General features: G+C 42.3%; 1 protein-coding gene across 5 annotated transcripts in view; it reads left to right on the plus strand.

Moving 5' to 3' along the window:
- KIAA0319 (KIAA0319 ortholog) overlaps positions 1 to 22,611 on the plus strand; it is an 806,237-nt gene that overhangs the window by 773,701 nt on the left and 9,925 nt on the right. For 4 of the 5 annotated variants that reach the window (XM_069613623.1, XM_069613620.1, XM_069613621.1 and 1 more), the window contains one exon: positions 4,398 to 4,489. In XM_069613623.1, the coding sequence (XP_069469724.1) occupies positions 4,398 to 4,489 (92 nt within the window). The remainder of the gene's footprint in view (positions 1 to 4,397; positions 4,490 to 22,611) is intronic. The other variant, XM_069613622.1, reaches the window with a different exon arrangement.

Raw genomic sequence — 22,611 nt, forward strand, 5'->3', positions numbered from 1 at the left:
GTAGTCAGACAGGATAGAGCTCTCCAGAGTGGGTGCTGTTTCTGTAGGTGCCAACTGTGAGGGGGCATTTTTTAAGAGGCCCTCAGTAGTGGAGTCGGGTGCAGGTTTGGAAGGATTGGGGGCCTGATGCAACAATGTGGTGATGGGCAGAAAGTGCCCGGCAAATCAATCTTGCATCCTACCGGCCCTGCTAAAAACTCGGATATTAAAGATAATTGTCTTGTCCTTTTGTACCTTCAAAGTGCCGGGAAAGGCCCTAGCATACCATATCTTTAACAAGCTGCTCACCAAGGCACATAACCCCATTCCCATAAGTGGCCAGCCCAAACAATTTGGGGTTGATCTTCAACAAAACACTCTTTTCTCTGTGACCAGGGCCAGTTGACATTCCCGATCAGGCGCAGAGCTATCTGCAGATACTCTCTTGCCTTCTCTACATCCACACTTGACTTTGTGATGTAAGTCTGTTCAAACATGTCACCTTGGTCAATGGCACCACAAGATCAAGAACTCTATCTCGACAACCTTTGAAATCTTTCTCCAGGTCCTTCCTGGGGTCCGTGACTTCATGGCCCGGAATGCCACAACATTTGTTTGTTTGTTTATTTATTTGTATAGCGCACCGAACGCGAAGGTAACTGGGCGCAAGAGCTACAAGAAGACTTTAGGCTTAGGTTACATAGCATAGGTATCACGGTAGGTATTCAAGAGAGGCAACAATGGCATGCAAGTGCAACATACATAGCTGAAGGGTACATAAATACAATCAGTACAGTTATCAGATAGTGAGTCTGTTACATGTTACTAGATAGAAACAGGCAGTAAGGTTATTATTATCTGTAGCATATTACAATGTGCATTGAAAGAAAGCAGTGACGTTAGGTATCATTAGTTCTCAGCCAGTTAGCTTGACTTTCCCCTCCTGAGTAAAGCAGGGGCACTCTTACTGCATGCAAACTCTAACTTCTTTAGGAATTTGCCCCCTCAGCCAGAGCCCGAAGTATATTCTTACATGCTCAGCTGGAAACCATTGTGGGTATAGCGGGTGTTTAATAGCATGCAAATCGAACATTTATCTGCTTAATGGGTCACTCAGTGTCCCCTTGCTCTGTATTTCTGCTATCTTCTCTGCTTAGTGCCCATCTAGGGTTACCTTTCATCTGCGCATCTACACCTCTGTCTCCCTGCACTCAAAATATGTTGAAGCACGAAACCTATGCCTCAAAACTACTGGTTGAGCCACCCACAACCACCATCCTGTTGTCCCTGCGACCTACTGTGCACTGGATCCTCTTTATTGCTCCTTCTCATTCTGCTGTGATGCAGGGTCCCTTTGGCCCTGGTCAAATGGGCCTTCATTGACATTTTTGGGCTTCCTGCCACACTTGCCTCCCAGGTCGCTTGCTTCTCACTTCTGGTGGGTCCACTCTGCCAGAACCGCTCCTCCTCTTCACCCGGATCTGTTATTCACGTTGGCACTGGTTAGCTATCAGCTGCCTCAATGTAATTTCTAATTTGTCATCCATTTGGCCTGTCATCTGGTGCATTGACTGCTTCAGGGAGGACTGCATCCTGGGATCCGATCCAAAAGCTTACAAGTAATCCCTCTAGCACGCTCCTCTTCCATAGTCTATGCTACCTCACAAGCCATTTGGCAGAACTGTGGCCTAACAATCTATCGCTCTCCACTTCGAGGCAAAAAGCAGACTCTACTCTTGGCCTCCTATGCCCCTCTTGCCCAGACTCACCATTAGAGCTCTGAATAGCAATACCATGTGCCAGAACAATAGAATGAGTCGAAGTTTCTGTCAAGATGGCTACTCCATGTTTGTGTATGATGTTGCGAGGCGATTTAAGCACCCGTGGGGGAACCCCATCAAAGATCCCCTCAGTGCCAATACCCGGCCCAAAAACAGGCCTTTTTCTGAGCTGATTCATCTGTCCCCACTACAAACACATATGAATGAGCCAAACCACTCATCTTATTGGCTTGGAGCACACGTCAGATACGCTAGGTGTGCATGCTGCTATCGGATCATATTGAGGATAACTGGTGCACTCCAACACACCTCTGGGGCAAGCAGGGGAGCTGATTGTGCAGTACACCCCAGTAAACCCAGATTCCGGCAGTGGGAGGGTGAAGTGGCACATGGACAACCATAGCTCTGGTCACGTTAACCAATGAAAATCCGTGAGAGGGGAAGCCATGCTAACTGCCTTCACCCATCCCACATCCTCACTCATCATCCAGGCAACCCCATCAGGACCCACCTATCCCACAACTAAAGCAAATAGATATTTGTGCTGTGAGGAAAAGGAAAAAGGACTCAGGGTTTCAAGGAGCGCAGAGATATAACCACATGAAGTGTTTCAATTTCTTTTGAAGTGTTGCTGCTGTTGTGGAAAAAAAGGAGAGAGAAGATATGCACAGGCTCCATGTCTTGTCTTAAAATGTGTTTCCTGATGAACTGCTGGACAGAATGGCAAAGCAACCTTTCAAATGTATCTTTGTTGTGTTTCCCTGTTTTCTTGTTGATTGTCTTAATGTTGGAGTTGCAGTCCGAGATAACAATTCAGAAAGAGTATATGGCAGCCACAATGCAGGCATGCCAGGAAGCATTGACCGATGGATTCCAATCCAATGGTTTTCCTCGAGCATGGATTGGCAGGTGGAAATGCTAATCCCATTCTGTGTCCCCACTCCAGCTGCCAAAGAGACTAAAATCCCCCAAAGTGTAAAAAGTGGTGTAAAAAAAAGGGGTCTGTCTGTTTCTAACACCACAATTTGCACTCCAGGGGATTTGAAAATGATGCCCTAAGAAAGCAGGACCTCCATAGTAGAGTATTAAGAGAGCTGGGGAAGATCCCAGTTACTAAGATTAGCTGAACTATGCAGTTATCAAAATTAGGATTAAGACTAAAGTGGTGAAAGTACTCGCTAAACTGAAGTAACTATGGCACTTTAATATACATTTTACTTGACTTGGAATAAAAAGCAATGTGTTTGAGGGTCATAAAAATGCAGGGAACATACTGAGCAAAAACACATCAAGACATATATTTTAAAAATGTAATTGCTCAAAATGTACTGTGTATTTTAAAATATGTATTTCACAAGACAAAAGACAAGTTATTTGTTTGTTGAATAGTGAATCTGCAGACAAGGCACCTTTGAAAAAAGTGCCATGGCAAACATTATGGAATAAATAATATCACTGCAAGCAATATGCCTTATTTCTGGGTTTTCTAAAGTGCAGGAATTCTTCGTTAGGTGAGCACTCCGTGTTATGTTTATAGTTTTTTGTACTGTGCCAACTCACCACTGTAGTAGTCTCAGAGTGCCACTTGTTTGTGTGCTGCTCTCCCACCAAGGATATCCATACTTTAGTCATGCAGAATTAAAAGAAGCATGGTAGCATAGTCTTTGAAAACCAGACGGGACATGCTCAGTATTTCAGAGAATGGAGGAAGTGATCGCCAGGGCACATTACAAATTTTGCCAACTCTGTTGCCTGCATGGAACAAAATAAGTAATATATAATAAAGATCTGTCCATCCACGGTTGCCATGGTTTTCCATGTTGCCTATCCAAAACAAGATTTCAAAAGCAGAAAACATTCAGTACAGCTATGACGATCACCAGGTCTCCGGCGCTGACACACAGGCAATGATCAAAGCTACCCCTAATGCTGCTTTATTTAAGTTTGGCTGGGGAGCTGCTCTATTCACACATTATGTTTTCAAACATGTGTATGTCATTGCCATTTTACAAACATGATGCAGAAAATGTAATTCAAAACATTACTTAAAACAATTCCAACTGTAAGTTGCAATGTGTGACTTTGATAGACAGTTTCTGTCCCTTTTAATGATTTTTCTGAATTAAATATTTCCAAGTTGTCCATGGATCGATTCCATGAGTTATGCATGTATTTATAAGATTTAAGAAGTGCAAACATAGCTGGGAGGCTACAGCGTGCAGTATATAGCAGACACTCAGAGGGGGTTGCAGGTAGGCTGTGCGCGGAGCTAGCAGAGATAGCTGGAATGGTTCAGAAACAGCGGACGCGTGAGCTCGGGAGGAGCAGAAATAGGGATGTGTAGGCTGATCAACTATTGGCGAGATGTTCTCCGAAGAGTAGGGTATCCAGGTCCTTCCTGAGGTGTAGAAGTTGGGCAGCCAGTTGTATCTGCATCGAAAAATTGTTCTAGAGACTGGTGCATATGAGAAGTCACTTGCCCCCTGCCACTCACACCCCACAGTAGCATAGATAGAACCGAAAGAGGAAGCAGAGCCAATATCAAACGAAGAATTGAGTTTTCACTGGGCTAGAGAAATAGATTATTGGAAATCCTTTACGCAAACAAAACCCATATGTTCTTTGTTTTAATTTTAGCAGAAAAAGGACGAAAATAAGAAAGAAAACGAAATACACAATTCTCGATAATATAGATGATCAGGAGAGGATGGAGCTGAGACCAAAATATGGTAAGGACATTATTAAATGTAATATGGCTCGTAGGGATTTTCGGTCATCCAATTGGGGCATCTAGAAAGAAAACGGATACCCTCCTCCTCCTTTGTTTCCTGTTCTCTGCATCTCTCTTTTCAGGTGGCAATCGATCCCTCATACAAAGAATAAGCGTCTAACTCTGGAGACACTTTTGTGCCCTGCACACCATCAAAAGCTGATGAAATCATTCAAGAAGAATTCATGGACGTAATCAAAATGTTATTTAATTGTGCAAAATTACAAGTTAACAGAAGGATGTGATATTCATCATGAATTACATTCTTAAAGTGACAAGTACATTTGGAAAATATACAGAAACAATAAGTTCCCTGTAGATGACAGGGTGATTTTTGATCTCTAGAGTTAGACTTATTCTTTGTATTTTTTATATCCCAGACTCCGTGTCAGAGCCTGTATTCCTCCCCTGCACCCTAAGTTCTACTGAATATATTTCCCATTCATAAGTGTGATTTTTCTTTAATTGGTGTGCTCTTATCTGTTTAATCAATCCCTCATACTTGGTTCTTTGTTTGTGTGGTGTGGTCCAATGTGCAGGTATTTTAGCAATGGTTGGAATCTGGTCGCGCCCAGAGTTGGATGACTCACCTCCTCAGTAGTGTGCTTTGGGTGAGCTGTATAGCGGTGGGAAAGAGGGAGAGGAGGAGTAATACTTTGTACTCAAAATCACACAGCTATGCACACACAGAGATAAACCAAGCATCCCTAAGGCCTCTGGACCTCAATGTGTTAACTTGGCCAGGCTCACCACATAAAGTCCTTCGAAGGTGGTGGAGGCTACATGACACTGTATAACACAATTTATATCCATCCCAGGAAAAGTGTGTCATGTCCAGACATACTGCCTAAATAGGTTTGGCAAGATTAATCAATAAGATCGCAGGCAGGATGGAATATATACAACGGACCAATGGAACTTTAAGAAAGGATCCTTACAATAAAGGTTTATTCTAGGCATTCAATAGCATCAACACATTTGATTGCAGGAAATGGATCCAGCACATTTTACCCTTAATCAGTACTTTAATGTTGTAAAGCCTAAATGTGGCCAATTACCCCAAAAGATGACCTGCCATTGCTTTGCAAGTTATTAGCTCTGAGTAATGACATTCAACCACAAAAGCATCCAATTAAAATGAATTTAAACTACATGACATCATGAACACAAAACTGTACGTCAAAAATAAAAGTAAATGTGTGGCCTTGTAAACTCAGTCAGGCTCATTTCTAACTGTTGGTCTAACACTCAGTCATTTTCATTTCAAACTGATTGGGCCTCATTACGACTTTGGAGGCAGCCATGCCCTTATTAAGGGCATGGTTGCCTCCAAAATAGGGTCCGGGTTCCCTGAGAGGGCCCGGTAATTCCTCCTTCAGGGAACCCGGGCCCGGACCGTCCCCATTCCCATTTGATCCCCCATAGGGCTCAATGGAAATTGGTGCGGGAGCTAACAACGGGCCGATTACGACTCGCCCATTGTTAGCTCCCTCTGGATGTCTGGTAAAACGAGACGTCCACATCGGGTCCCGCGAGGGAACCTCGTAATATTGCGGAATGGGTTTAACAGCGCCGCCACCATTAGCGGCGCCCGTTAACTCATTCCGCAATTGTTGTAATGAGGCCCATTGTTTTAATTTCAGTGCTCAGTTTCTCCCAAATGTCTTGGCTAACATATTCACAAACTCTAATCTTTATTGGTATGTTTTTCAATGCCGGATAACATATCCTCTGGGACATCTGAGCTACAGATGGTTAGATATTTGAAAATTCCCAAAAAAAGGAGCATTAATGCGAAGTGTCACTACATGCCAACGATGAAGACTAGAACGTCCAATCATCCTGACTTTATTATGTTGCTGCTGGTATTGGGTAAAGCAAGGTGTTTCCTCAAGCACCCCAATCATTCCAGGGTTTTAGTATGGCCACTGTCACGGTAAACAATTCACATTTAGATGCACAGTATTCAAATGTATTTTGTGTGGATAGACTGAAAATAAGGGGATAGATTTTGAACTTTGGGACAGGGCTTGGCAATCACTGGGTTAAAGTAATGTTTAACAATCAAAATCTCCATAGGTTCCTCATGGGACCTATATACATTTACCTACGGTATGCATGTACTGTAAACCTCTTAGAAAAGGAATGCTTGGAACAACTCATTTTGTATATTCAGAAGAGTGCTTTTAATTCATGGCACTTGGGTGGTGAAATGATTTTAGCGGCTAGGGGCTGAGACTGAGCTGGGTCGGGATGAATCACTAGCGACCAGTAGCAGAGGTTTTGCCAACAGAGCAAAGATACCTTCAGAGGTAAAGCTGATGTGGATACATTATCTCACGAGCAGGAAGCAAGAACACATGGCATCCTGAAAAGTTGCACTGGCATCAGATTGACTCGGGAGCATATCAATTAATTCTGGAAAGGCCCTGGTGCTGTGGGGGTGGAGAGGGTGGAGTGGGTGTCTGAGATGCAACATTTTTTACTTACCTCCTGCTGCTTTCTGTTATGTTCTGTGTTTGTACTTACACACGTGAATAGACTTTTTCTGTTCTCTGGAGTGCAAGTTGCAAGCTTATGTTGATGTTGTTTCACAGTTGGATACATTCTATCAAAATTTATTTTTAACATGTTGAGTTGTTTTATTGAGCTGTTCTTGTTTCCCTATAGTCTTATGCTTCCTATTCAGCCAAATACTAGGATAAGACCACTGCCTCTCCCCACCTCAGGACTCATGTTGTTCGTATGGGTTAGAATGCACTGCCACAGTAACACTCTGGAACAAGAAACACGTATGAGCAGAGGGCTACTGAATGCTTTAAGCTGCTGACTTTTGCTGAGGATTGCAAAGAGCACTAAAAAGTCGATCATTATCTGTCTTGTGAGGTGAAATGTACTGTACATTCCCTCAAAAGTAATGACGTTTTTTATGTATGGTGATGCCAGGCACTCCTCCCTTAATACTGACTGCTAGGAAATTCTTTAGACAAACTGGACCCAGGACCCCAACTACTGTATATCGCCTTTATATCGAATAATTCAAATCAAAATACTCCGAAGACAACTGGACTTTCCCTGGAATCTTTTATCTGTGACAAGGACTGTTGGTAAAGCTCTTGCTGCATAGGCAACACAACTCCAAATGGATCAAAGTTGATGTCACCCAGATATATTTATTCTTTAATATACCTTTGAGGGAGTTGGAGGGTTCCAACATTTAAGGAATATCAACAGGAATACGCACACTAATAATTGCAAGGAAGGTGGATGCTATCTTGAAATGTTCCCAACGACTCACTTCCAGGTATGATTGTGGATGCAAAGGAGTTTGGGATTTCTAGTGTTCCCAGTTCACCAACCCATCCACCTGCATGACAAAATGATTCTAACTTTCTTAAGTTGATTATTGGTGGCCCATTCAGGCTGCACCATGGAAGCAGTGGGCACGGAAGGACCCTGTTGTCAACTGGCTTTTGAGCAAAGGTTTTGAGTAAACGTGATTTAAGGTGATTGATGTCTCAGTGATTGCTCTTCTGTGAGCAGGGCAGTAGCTGTCTCTTCCCTTTTCTACTGGAACCTCCACGTGTCAATCAGGCAGACAGCAAATTGATTATGTGTTGTCAAATGAATTGCCCCCTTACCATATAACTTGAGTTGGTTAGCCTGCAGTCTGCTACCAACAACGATAAATCATCTTCTCACTCACCCACTGTAATTCTTTTTTGACTCTTTCCATTGAGGTAATATCACTGTCCCAGGATTTGGGGACAAAGGAAATTATGGGAGAAGATGACATCCTTGCCTACTGTGCATTCCTAAAGCACATTTCAGAGTCTGATGCCAGAATATAATGTGGAATTCTCGCATCACATTGCTATCTTGGATTCCCAGACTGGGGGCATTAGGCATCTCATTTGATGAAACGAGAGTCTTGAGTGTTTAAGGCCCACTTTGTGTTTACGAATCGCCAACGTAAATAAATATTTTTGTACATTATAATGTATGTTAACATTTTAAGTTCTATTTCTAGGAGAAACTTTTGAGTCCGGATTGGGGCCTTTTCATGTCAATTTTCAGTTTGAGGATGTTCATTAAAACTGCTAAATATATGGTGTCTCTAAGGGAGGCTACTTTGGGATGTAAAAAAAAATATATATTTTTTTTTATGCGCTTCATTCCGGATGCCAGCCTATAAGCACGGGACTGGGTATCGAACCTGTGATGCTGGGCACAGTCTTCTTTCCAATACAAGTGTGTTGCCCCTGAGCTATCCCCTCATTTTATACACTATTAGTTATTTCTGATTGGTACATTGTATAGAATTTCAAATCAAGCCTGTTGTTTTTAAAGGTTTTCAACATTTCATATTTTAACTTATCCTTTAGGTATTTTCTTTTAATGGGCCAAAAGGAAAGCCTCCAGCTCACCGAGGCACATGATTGTGAGTGGTTTAGAGAAGTGGCAGGTAACGTCCACTTATTTCTCACCAATAGACGATCCCATGCACGTGTTAACTCTTTCACCTCAAAGGTCACAGCTCTTGAGCTAGGAGTCCCTTAGGCTCCATATCATCCCATTGGCTCTTCAATGCTTACCTAAAACCTCTCACCAACATCATGTCTTCATTCACCGCTATCTTCCAACCTATGCTGACGATACGTAAAGAGCCTTCAAACTCTCATTTATTGCCATTGATTTTACTGATATCTCTAGTTGCTTGGACTAGATGATTGATAATTGTCTTTGATTAAACGCATCAAAAACAGAAATTCTCTTAAGGAGATTTTTATGAATCTTTGTTACGAGTTTCTTACCATCCGCAATCTCATATAGTAATGTGAGCGTTTCAGCTGTACCTGGTACTCTAGGTAGAGTACTCCAGCCTTGTTCGTCAGTGATGCATACGCCTGAAGCTGGCTGACATGATATGATAGGTTATTTATAACACACTTAATATGCAGAGGTTTCTAAGCACGGACCCAGGGATCGAACCTGTGTTGCTCCATGTCGTCTTGCTTCCAAGGCGAGCACGCTGCCCCCGAGCTATCCTCCCGAGAAATGCAAATCATGTGTGGATCTGAGGTCCTCAGATTCGATCAGGACACTGGCGTCAAACAGATCCCCGAGGTAGCCAAACCGTTATTTTCCTAGGCCATTCTTTTGTAAGTAACAGATACTTTGTCTCATACTGGGCTATGTATCAGGGGAATGTTGGCAGACTAAGGAGCATGAACCGCAGCCATTACTAAAAACCTATTCCACAGTTTCCTGCCTAATAACAAAAAGTGTGGGCGGTGACAAAATTGAACAAGGTCACACCATAGAGCCTCTTTCAGCATGTAAGAATGTATGGCAGTTTGCATTAGTTCAGTTTCTAAGTTGTTTTCATTAGATAGCCATAGAGATACAAATTGAATCTGTGCTGCTAAGTAATATAAATTCCTAGTCAGGTGTCTGAATACCACCCTTATCATATGGCATACAAAGAGTATTCAGGGATATAGAGGTAACACAGTTGGGCAATTATCAGAGTGCATGTGCGCTCAGGATCCCCTTATCTATACGGTGGGCAATCAGCAGCAACATAGTCAAGCTAGGTGTAGCCCCACACCTATTGCATGAAAAATCAGACTCAAAAGCCTTAACTTGAATGATTGTGCTTGATCATGAACAGCATAAACAGGTTTATTCCAATTTCAAAGTTGTATGGCAACATAAAACAGAGCAGCCTTTCCATTCATGTCCTGCCCTCCTTCCCTTGAAAAACATGTCTTCCAATTTCAAAATTGTATGACAGTATTACAAAGGAGCAGCCATTACATTCATGTGCTGCCCTTGAAAATCTCGTCAACATGTGTTTCGACCCATCAGTCTTTATCAAGATTATCTCTCTCTTAAAGGCAGTTGTACGGATAACAATTAATTGACCTGAATTTACAAATAATGCAAATTGTCTTGAATAGCTGTAACTGAAGTCTGGATAACATGATCATTTAGCAATCATAGATACAAATCAAGTAGACATTGTAAAATGAGACATCATGCAAAGAACACAAAACAGAGAAAGGATGGAGAAAAAAGGCAGTATAAATTGGTAAATTAATTAATTATACGTTAGATTATAACCACTTACAAGCTTCTATGTAATTAGCTCTACTATTAGAACTCATGCATTACAGCAAGAGCAACCTCCACCATACCGGTATAACATGCACCAGTTATATGTCACCCTAGTGACGGTCTGCCTCAGTGGTTTGAATAGCATAATTTAAGTGCCATCCCAATTAATGCTCCAGTGCGTCTATTCCATGTGATGGTAAAAGGTCCTAATTAAGTTATATCACTCACCTAAATTGCGTGTTTTGTCTTGAATAAGAATTGCTGTCTTGTATGTTTCATGGAACTGTATTCTACAGGACAGTAAAAAGATCTCGTTGCTGCTTGCCAATATGAAATGTGATGGCAATTGGCTGTGAAATGTCACTCACCTTTGTATGAAATAAGTTGTCTTGCCTTTCAAAAGGAATTAAACATCAGTTCCTTTGTTCCTGAAACAATGGAATGTTAAAGCGTTGCATAATTTAATAAGATGAGTTCTCTTCACTATGTCAGAGCTCAGTAAGAACTATGGCAGGAAAATGTCCAAACTACCCATGTTCAGGTGTAGCGTAATCACCTCGCCGTGCCGCAATTGTTTGGGTCGCGGCCGCCTTCTTGTCATAGTCCTCTATATGTGCGTGATGATGTCACATGTACGTGACCTGTGATGTCACTTCCTTGTCCAATGATGTAAATAATAAAACCGCGATCGCGTGCTGACATTATGCTCTTATATTAGAGGCCATGTCAAAGTTGTTTAAACTAATCATTAACATAATGGTATACCAAAGGTGAATGATGCATGGGGCCTGGCGTTGTGGGGATTGCTCATCATTGTCTTAAACGTAAGCACCATTATACATACAGGAGTATATTAGCGTACAGTAGTATGATCCCAGTTAAAGTCTACTGACTGATGTTCGATGCATTAACAGCGTATGGCTCTACCATTAACAGACAGATTCATTAGCATCAAATAATGGAACACCAGTCCCAGGCAAAGAGTCAGAGTACTTATCAAGTAATTAAACTCAAAAGAAGCATACTTCTATTCTCACAGCTGTAAATATCAATGTAACTGTCCTGTTTGCTGAATTAGTTACAGAAACACATTCATTTCATTATCCGAATTTAAGCTGATAGTGGTAGACAGTAGTTTGCAGATCATTCTGGATTATAGTTGGCATAGTAATAATTTAAGATCCCCCTCCTCTCTTTCCAAGGTTGGCTTTTAATAGTCCAATAAACATTTATTTGTGCTTGATCCTCCAACTGATTATGGGTTTGCCAATGGTTCACCAATGTTACTTGTTGATCTTGATTCCTAAGACTGTACAGAAGTTCTCTAACCCGTGTTCTTAATTCCCTAATAGTGCTTCCTATGTAAAAAATGTTACAAACACAAATTACAGCATAGATCACAAATTTCGTCTTACAGTTGATACAATCTTGTATATCCACTTGCAAACCTCCCAGACTTGAAAAGGATTCAAAGTCAGGGTGTGCATTGTGCAGCTACCACACTTATGAAATCCCTTGGCCCTCAACCATTTACTTCCAGTGACTTCTCTGGTTTCTGCTGGCTTAAGATATGACAGACAATGTGGTTCTGATAGTAGGATCCCTGGTAAATATTTATTTTATTTTATTTTGACATTTGTTAAGCTCACCGAACCCAGGGGCATCTGGGCACTGGTTACATGGAAAACTTAGTTACAGCAGGTTACAGGCGATGAGGTGCATTAGGTACATTGATTACATGGAGTGCGTTAGTTAATTACATTGATTACATTGACAGCGTTAGTTACAGGTAATGGTTACAAGAAGTAGTAAAGTAAGTGGTGCAAACATTTTGTCTACAGCAATATATGTGTTCTGGATCTGGGTAGGGACGGTGGTGCTGAATTTAGACATGTTATGATGAGTTCAGTTTGATTTGGAGGTCTTGTGAGAACAGCAAAGTTTTGAGGCCTTTGCCAAAGGACTAGAAGGAGCCATCAGACATAAGGCCAGCGGGAGAGCATTGCATAGTTTGGAAGCAATCACCGGGAAGCTGCTTCCCCCTGCTTTCTGACGCCTGTATCTGGGATGACAAGTGAGTGGGAATAGGCGTCTCAGGTAGGTCTGGTTGAAAGGGCCTTAGTAATTCTCCTGGACAAGTAGATATGTGCAGTGTTAGAGATACATGTGTGGGTCATTGCTAGTGTTTTGAATGTGATGGGTTCTCGGATCGGGAGTCAGTGTATGTTACATCTGGCTGAAGAGATGTGGTCTTTTTTGGAGATGTTTAGAGCTGCTCTTATGACGTCGTTTTGGATGATCTGTAGTTTTTTTATATTGAGAGTATTGGTGCCTGCAAAGAGGGATTTGCAGTAGTCGATCCTGGATAGTATGAGGGCTCTGGCGAAGGTAATGCAACTGTCGGTAGAGTAGACAGGAAGGGTCTGCAGACATTGATTAGTTTTTCAGTGTATGCTGCTGCTGAAGTGACAGAGCTAACCTGTCTGGAGTGCAATCTAGGTATACTCCCAGGCTTTTTACCTCTTTTGCGACAGTAATGGTGTAACCGTCGTAAAGGTTTTGTAGGAGCTGTTGAGTGTCTTTAGCCATGATTGTGTGCCAATGAGGAGTAGTTACGTTTTTTTAGTTATTGAGGCATAGGCCGTGTTGTGCCATCCACGCCTGGAAGGTATGGTAAAGTTTGCTGAGTGCGTTGGAGACAGTGTTGTAATTTCCGGAGAGGGGGTAGGAGGATTTGGGTGTCATCAGCATAGTTAGTGTATGTGACGCCCAGGGCATCAAAGAGGTCAAAGAGGGGTTTGGTGAAGATGTTATACAAGGTTGGTAAGATACATGAGCCTTGAGGCACTCCGCAGGTGACTGGTGAGGGTGGGGCTGGTGCTGAGGTGGAGAACACTCTCATAGTGCAGTTGGAGAGGAAGGACTTGATCCAGGCGATGACTTTGGTTGAGAAGTGGGCAGCTGAGGAGAGGTGTTGACAAAGAATCTTTTGATCGACCAGATCGAAGGCTGCTGAGAAGTCGAGGAGGGGGTCGACAGCCATGTTGCCATTGTCTTTGATTTCGTCCATTTGGATTTTTAAGTCCAGGAGGGCGGATTCCATTCCATGCCCGGGGCAGAAGCCCAATTGGCGAATGCCGAGGAGTTTGTGGGATTCGAGATGGTTTTGAATTTGCAGATAGGCTGCATTGTCAAGTATTTTGAGGAGGAAGGGTACGGGCGTGATGGGTCGGAGGTTGGTGGGTATGTTGGCGTCAAGTGTGGGCTTCTTAAGGAGGAGGAGTACCCAGGCTTCTTTTAGATTCTCTGGGACTTTGCCAGTGGAGAAGGAGTTGTTAATTAGTGACATAATGAAGGGAGCAATCTCTTTGGCGCAATCCTTTATGAGGGTGGCCGCGAAGATGTCTCCTTGGCATTTTGATGATTTCAGTCCTTTGATGATTTTAGTGGTTTTGGTAGCCGTGATCGGGATGAATTTGAGCCAGGGGGTGGAGGGAGAGGTGGGGGGATGTTGGTCAGGGGGCTGGATAGGTGTTGGGAGTTTGTTTTATTTGGTGGTGATTTTAGTTTGGAGTAGGGAGATTTTGTCTAGGAGTGCGTTTTGGATGTTCTTGCACCAACTGACATCTTTGGTGGGGCTATCTTCTGGGGAGCTGGTGTTTCTAGCTAGTTTAGAATGGCAAAGAGCTCTCTTGTGCCAGTTAGCTTCTTCTATTCTCCTGTTGTAGATGGAGCTTTTGGTTTGTAAAATGGCTTTTTGTATTTCTTGGAAAGGGCTGTGAAGTGCTGTTTATTCTCGTTGGTGGGTGTTTGTATCCGGATATTCTCTGCTGCCCTTTTAGAGGAGCGTAGGGTTTTGAGGCTGGGCATATACCAAGAGTTGAGGTGGGCACTTGGTTTGGGCTTGCATACACTCAGAGGTGCTACTTTGTTAATGGCTTTCAGGAGGGTTTGGTTATAAAGGTCGACCATAGTGGTTGGCTCTGTGATTGTGTGTGTGTGTGCTGTTAGTGGGAGAAGTAGGGGGAGTATGTTGGCTGGCAATATGTTGCATGAGTTTCTTGAGAGGGAGGCCGGAGCTGGTTAAGTTGGGACCTCCGAGCGGGCTGTCTCGATAATGTTGAAGGTAATGACATGTGGTCTGACTAGGGGCAAGGAGCGTTGGTTAGAATGGTGGTGTTGCAGTTGAGATTTGCTATCCAATCTAAAGTGCGGCCTTTATCATGGGTGGGGCTTGAAATCAGATGTGTGAAGCCTAGGGATGCAATGGTGTTGGCTAGTGTGAGGGCATGGGAGTCAGATGGATCATTGTAACCTAGGTAGATATCTCCCAAGAAGATTATTTTGGAGGTGGGCTTAGTGTTGGTGGAGAGGATATGAGCAAGGTCTTCCTAGAAGGAAAGCAGGGGGCCTGGGAGTCTGTAAGTTAAGTGAATTGTGAGGATGGCTGTAGCAGAAAGGGCATTTTTAATTGAGAGTAGCTCGTCTGAGCTGATGGATTGATTTGGGATTTCTCTAAAGGCAAGGGTATTTTTTGCAATTAAGGCTACTCCTCCTCCTTTCCTCAGGATAGTATAACCATCTGGGATGGCTAGGGAGAGAGTGCAGTCATGATTCTGTGATTGCTTAGAAGTCTAGTCTGTTGGTAGAGATGAGGTCTGAGATGTCAAGAGCATGAGCAAGGAGGGATCTGGCATTGATGAGCGCTCCTGTGAGTAGTGTTGTGGTGTTCGCTTTCATGTCGGGAGTGGGGACAGCCTTACTAGGTGTGTGTTTTGGGCTAGTGTGGGAGGGGGGTTTGGGAGTGGTGGTGGCAGAGGCTCTAGATATGGTGGCCGTGTCTGGGATGAGTTCAGCAGGGATGTTGTTGGCTAGGCGAGCTGTCGTAGTGGGATAAAGATGGTGGTCAGTGGCAGTGTCCTGTATGAGGCAGCTCGGTTCAAGGGCCAGAGTTGTCTTGGCGTTGTTCTTGCAGTACATGTTGTGGGGGGTGATTAGGTGGTCTAGTGAAGCTAGGGGTGGTGGCTCTAGAGTTGAGGCAGGCATTCCCCCAAGTGAGCAGCGGGGTAGTGGTTAGTAAGTGTTGTTTGCCTGTGAGTAGGCGAGACGCTAGTCTTCTATTTCGGTGGTCAAGGGTACAAGGTTGACTAAGGCTTAGGGTCTGCATGTGTTTCGTGCCTTGTGGGCTGGAGTTGAAGTGGAGTGCCTTGGGTAGGAATGGAGATGGTGGGATATTGAGTGAATTAGGGAGGTTGTTTGACATTTGTAAGGTAAGTGTGTGTTTGATGTTGTTGGAGGTGGCATACCATGAATGGTTGGAGAGGCAGATGGATGGCTTGAGTGTGCACTAGGCTTGGAGTAGGCAAGCTGGGGTGATGTGGGGCCTGGTGAATAGGCCAGAAATGGAGTTGGAGGACATCATGGCGAGGTGAGTCGCAGGTGATGCCTACTTAAATGGGTTGTATTAGTTTGCCTGGGTCTGATAGTGGTGTGCCTAGTGTTGTGTGTAAATGTAGTTTATGGGTGCAGATCAAAATCGATTGAGTTGAGCACAGCTAAGAGCTATACAATGGAGCAGACTTGAAATTGAATGGCAGCAGGTACATGCTAGGGATCTATGTTATCACTGCGCCGCCCATAATTCCGCAGACGAAAATGTTGACTGCAATTACGGCGCGGCCCAGTGATCAGATAGATCACTTCTGTCTGCCTGCCTGCATTCCCTAAAACCACGACCCCCCCCCATACCGCCACCACATACCTTTACTGCGGTGCACTCCTTTGTGCGGTACTGACAGGACAGGGTCCTCTTTTTTCATTTTTATTTTTTTAATCTTATCCCCGCTTACTGTAATGGTAAGCGGGGGATACCCCCGCAACCCCTGACCCCGTTACTGAGCCCAAAGAGAGCAGGGGTTACTGCTGCAACCCGAGCTCTGTAATGGGGGTCGGCATTTTTGTACAACGCTCACAATAGTGGCAACATTATTGTACAATTCCCATGATAGTCAGTTAGCTGAGCACATCTAAAATCAATGTTAATGCTCATCTAGAGTCACTTTGTAAGGCACAGCAGGCTAGTTGCAAAACACATGTAAATCACTTTAAAATATCATCTAGAGTCACTTTGTGAGGCACGGCAAGGCTAGATCCAAAACACAAATAAGTCAATTTAAAAGCACATCTAATGTCACTTTGTGGGACACAGCATGGCTAGATGCAAAACATTTCATGGTAAAATGAAAAGCATATTTGTAATCAGTTTTGCATTGCAGGGCGCAATAGGCTCAATTTGTAAACATGGGTCATAGCACTTTGTAGTGGTGAAGCAGGATTGACTCGTGAGAGAACATGAGGTTCCATTTTATGTGTGTTGCACCCAGAATAAGTGGGCAGGAGCTTTAGGCAGACTGGGGATGTGGGTCAAGATTGTCAAGTGGTAGTGGGACGAAAGGCAAGGCTTACCATTTTAAGAGGACTCAGCCTTTGCAACCGTTGCAAATTAGAAGTGGTCTGGCAGCACTATCTCTCAGGGCGTGTCCACACTCAGACAGGAGCCTTTGGTGTGGGCCTTGTGTGGTGGGCTGGCTTCCAGCCTTTCCGGTTGGTCGATTGGATAAAGGATCAAACAAAGTCCAATCAGAGCTCTCGAAACATGGGAGGTGGTGTAGCAGGCACTCCAGTGCTTGTTGGTGAGGTCTAAACAGTGGCCATGTTGGAGGGATGGCTGATGCAGGGCAGGCACCAGCAGTATGCAGAAGTCAGTGGATTTGTCAAAGCGCCAGTAAAGGCGCGCACAGGTATTCGCTGGGAAATTAATTAGAGCACTGTTGCAAATGGCAAGCGGTTGCCACGCCGCCATAGCTGCGCTCTGTGCACGCAGTGCAGGACATGAATGGGAGCAGCCTGGCTTACCTTGCGGTCGAGGAGATTCTTCCGAGGCCTTGTGAGAGGGATGGCTCAGACACGAACCTTGGGCTTGGCATCAATGTACTTGTGTAAATCTGTATCCATTAGTAACAAGTGCCAGTGCTTACAAACAATTCTAAACAGAACTCTGGTATCCCTTTAGTGTTTAGTGAAAATGGTAATAGACGGATTATCATTAGTTTTGTCTTTGACCTCTGGGGACACCATTTCTTTACGATCAATTTTAAGAATTGTATTATATGCCTTCTGGACACATTCTGTGGAGTACCATCTTGCTTGGAATCTTTGTTTGAGCAGACTACACTCCCGCTCAAAAATCCTGTCATCACTTCAGTTCTGTCTGGCATGAGATAATTCACCCAGCGGTATATTGTTAATGGTTGATTGTCTATGACAACTAGTTGCAAAAAGAGTAGAATTTACTTAGGTGGGTTTTCTGAATGTTCTGGTGTGTATGTGTCCCGATTTAATGTAAATATGCAGATCAAAGAAGTCAGTGGAGCATTGGTCTACATGGCCTTTCAATTCTATTCCAAATGTGTTATTGTTAAGATATCTCACATACTGATTGAACTGTTCCTCCGTACCAGCCCATACACCAATTACATCATCAACGTATCTCGTCCACAACTTGATGTTACTCATAAATTAATTATTCATCAAAGCATGTGCTCTTTCATAATGTCCCATGAATAAATTAGCAAAAGGGGGTGCATACTTTGCACCCATAGCAACCCCTTTGGTTTGTAGGTAGTACTCTTCATTGAAGATGAAGTTATTGTGATTCAATGTAAATTTGAAGAACTCTTTTATCATTACAATATGATTATAGTTAGAGGCTGAATGATTTCTGAATGTGTATTCTATTGAGTTTATGGCTCATTGATGGTCTATGGAGGTGTAAAATGCTTTAACATCCAGTGTGTCTAATTGGAAATGAGGTTGCCACACTATATCTTGCAATATTTGTAACACCTGTGTACTATCCCTTATATATAACGGAAGAATCGTCGCCGCCTTTCTGATTGCACTGTTAATATACTGGGACAAACCCTCAGTAACCCATCCAATCCCACTTACTATGCGGCGGACTTGAGGTAGGCTGTCAAATGCTTTGTGTACTTTCAGAAGAAAATATATTGTTGGCATGACCGGTTGTGTAACAAGCAGGCAGCGTTTGTCTTCATCAGTAAGTATCCCTTTTATGTACCAATTGTCAATAAGATCTGATAATTCTTTTACCACAGCCTTTGTGTCATTAACCAAAACATGTTCATAGCACTCAGTGGTTGCCAAATGTTCTTGAGCCCTGTGAATATATTCCTCTCTGTTGAGGATAACCACAAGGTTTCTGTTCTGAGTTTCCAAATCAGAACCGGGAATTGAGGTATTTCCTGGTGATTTCTATTTGTTATTTTTGTGGGAATTGTATGAAACAAACTTGTTCGCCCAAAGGCATCAATGCACGTTAGAGAATATTGAGTGCATATTTTGACTGCTTTAACCAGTAGCAGAGTACAATGAATTGTATTTTCGAAAAGGTCATGTCTTCAATTTCCATCTGAAAAGAAGGCGTTCGTGTTCATTTCTTAGTTAAGCAGGTTGATCATTCCATTTCTGCAATGACAAAAGATGTAAGCTGTTTCCACACAGTCCTGCTGTCCTGTATATGAGGACAACCAAGTTGGAATTTTGCAGTGATCTCAGATTCTGCAGTGGGAAATAGCTCTGCAGTCTGTGTGGAAAAATGTGGACTTATTTAAATATAAAGCTTTATGAACAAGACACCAACATTTAAATGTAATTCTGCTCACAACTGGCAGTCAGTGCAGCAAAGCCAATCCAGAAGACACACATTTATAATTGAGCAGCTTCAAAAGATGTCTGGTGGCTGTTTTCTGGATCCTTTATTACCAACCTATAAATTTAAAAGAGTGCCGTAGATAAATGCTGATGCCAATATCCAGACGAGGTGAAACAAAAGCATTAACAGCTGTCACCTTTTTGGAGAATTTGAGGTGCGGGAGAAATCGTCTCAATTGCCTCCTGTGGAAAAAGCAGGCTTTCACCACCATTGAGTCTTGAGCATTTGTCATCCAAAAGAATGCCTAGGTTATGAACAATAGGATCTGAGGTTTGGCAAGACTAAAATCAGTCTTGCCACAATGCATGATTCCATGGGCTGCGTATGGCATTTATTATGATAATGTTCATCTTACTTGTATTAATTTTAAGATTGTTTTTATTCATCCAGCATTTTATGGATAATAGACTGCCTCAGTTTGCAGGACATAACATATCTGTTGCCAGATAATCATATATGTGTCTGGGTGTTGTTGACATAATCCATAATAATGAAAACATTTGACTGAATCAAATTAGCCAGACGAGATAGATTTCCCATCGCCTGCTGCAATTCTCCAATTGACACATTAGAACTGAGTGATCAGCATTGCCAAAGGCAGCTGACAGATCAATATTGAGGCTCCCACATCAAGGTCATCAGCCTTTCTTGAAGTTGATCATTAATGGGCAACATAACAATCTCTGTACCCCAACCCGGTCTAAGTTCTGACTGTGCATTGTCTAGGGGATACTGGTCCTGTACAAACCTCTGCAACTTCTGCTACACTCTTCATCCTGCTGTTTTGATGGGGGTAGAAGTTGAGATTTAGAGCAAACATTTCTCAGGTCACCTGGGTCAAAGGATGGCATCTTCAAACAAGGATGTGCAGAGGCATGTTTCCAAAACTCTGGAACTAGCCCTGATCTCAAGAATGCCTTAAACAAAGAAACAATATCTGCTTTCAAAAGATGTAATCTGTCCTTGAAGATCTTAGAGGTGACTGGGTTCAATGCAGAGCATGAACATTGTGTGGTGTTTATCAGTAGCTCTAAGTCTGTGATGGATCAATCTGTGAACGGTCCAAAGGAGGTAGTTAATGAGATATCCTTATTAATATTGTCTATAGTCTTTCCTTGGTTTAGGATATCAGCCCTTATCTTCGCAATCTTTTGTGCAAAATACCCAGCTAAATTATCCACTTATCTCCTAACATTTGAGATGGAGTAAAGGTGGCTGTCATTTCCTGCAAATTGCCGATTTCTTTCAGGAATTGCTGTCTATTCTGTCACTAAAGTGTTCCTTCCTGGCCGTGAAGCATCCAGTTTGTAATTTTGCATCTGCTTTTTAAATGAAATCTTGCCCTTATAGTCAACAGTTTGCATCCATTTCTTTTCTAAATTCCTAGTCATACAAGTCAATGGAGCAGAGTTATTGAGAGCAAAGTGAAATTGCACTAAAAACATATTTTTTTGATGAGCAATGCGAAAGCTTGAAGGCTACGATGATAAATACATCTAGGATGCTGAAATGAAAGTGAAGAAGTTGATGAGAAATAATATAACACCCAAACATGAACCTAAATTGTAGAAGTATGTTTGACATGTATGGAATTACTGTATATAGGAAGTACAATCGGACCACTGAAGATTCAGAATTTATGAACATCTAAGAGCCATTGAAATTAACCATTTAGCCCAAAATTGGAAAATCGATGACACATTAATGGAAAATTAGAAGAACTTCAGCATTGTGAAATTGAGAGAAGTGAAAGCTGTTCAAGAAGATGAGACAGAAAAATATACAACAGCAAGAAGCAAAAATAATCTTCTACTTTAGAAGTACTAATGAAGAATTAAATACAGACCTTGAATTTAATTGTTTTTGCGAATGATCAGTAGTAGTATGAATGACACTAATAATTAGGTATTATTTTTTTAATTTATTGCATTCAAATTGTAAAACAATTTTTTAGCAATGACATTTTTTTACAATTACATTCAATTGTAAACTGTGACAAACAGAAAACAGAAAAGAAAAAGAGAAAAAAGGAGAAAGGAGGGGGGAAGAAAGAGAGGAAGGAAAAACAAGAAAAGGAGAGATAAAATAGAAGAGAAATTCACAGCATCATAAAGAACCGACGAAGAGAACTGTTTAAACCAATCAACTAGGTGTGCCAAAGTCAAAAGATAAGCGCTCAAGGATTTGAACCAGGGCTATAACATACTTGATTTTCGCACCACCAATTAATAGGTATTAGCAAAACAGTAAATACTCCCAAACTCATAGCAAATTATTTGCATTCCAGTGTGCACATAGCAATGCCAACCACTCAACTATTAAAATGGGAAACAATGGCCTCTGGATAACTTTACTAAACTTGTGGCAGCTATGTGGGTATATTGAAAACCTTATGGTATCAGCTTTGGGGGATGTACATGAAGACATTAAAATACATGTATAGAGCCATAATCATAGAGAACAAGGGTCTTATTACAAATTGGACATTAGCATCATACACACATCTATATCATAGAAGTACTTGTATGTTGCTAAAAGGATGGACAGCAAGATCATAAATAATTTTTGGTATGTTTAAGAAATTAAACTGATTCAATGAAAACTGAGAACCAGCATATACTAATATGGTGCATAAGGAATCAGCAGACATAGGGTAACCAGTCCTGTTTTGTATGTTTAATCTACACCCCTCGCATCACCTGACTAGCTAGACACTGTCCGTCCCCATCATCCCCCCACCGTGTAAAGCTATTCCCCTCCTCTGTGTCCTCTCTATCCTACCCCCGCTGTATATATGTTCCATTGTTACCTCTGAAAAGCACTCCGTTATGCATCTGGACTGTTGTATACCTCTGTAAAGCGCTCTGTTGCTTCTCAAAGCTAGGTCTGCGCTCAATAAATACCATAATAATAATAATGTGTTGAATGAGACAAACAGAAATGTCATTTTGACTAGTGGTTTTTCGTGCATGAAAAACATATATTCATTAATAAGGCTAAATATTAAACTAATACCTTGAGGTAAATGTGTGTGCACCAACTGCTATTTACACACAATAGAACAGCTTAGACTTGACAGTGGATTATCAAAGACAATATGAGTAATACAATACACTTTGTCCCTTGGTACATGAGTATGGGACACCTTCCAAGATGGTGAGTAGAGA

The sequence above is a fragment of the Ambystoma mexicanum genome, chromosome 5p (genome assembly GCF_040938575.1).
Source record: "Ambystoma mexicanum isolate Mex_15411 chromosome 5p, UKY_AmexF1_1, whole genome shotgun sequence".
Classification (NCBI taxonomy): domain Eukaryota; kingdom Metazoa; phylum Chordata; class Amphibia; order Caudata; family Ambystomatidae; genus Ambystoma; species Ambystoma mexicanum.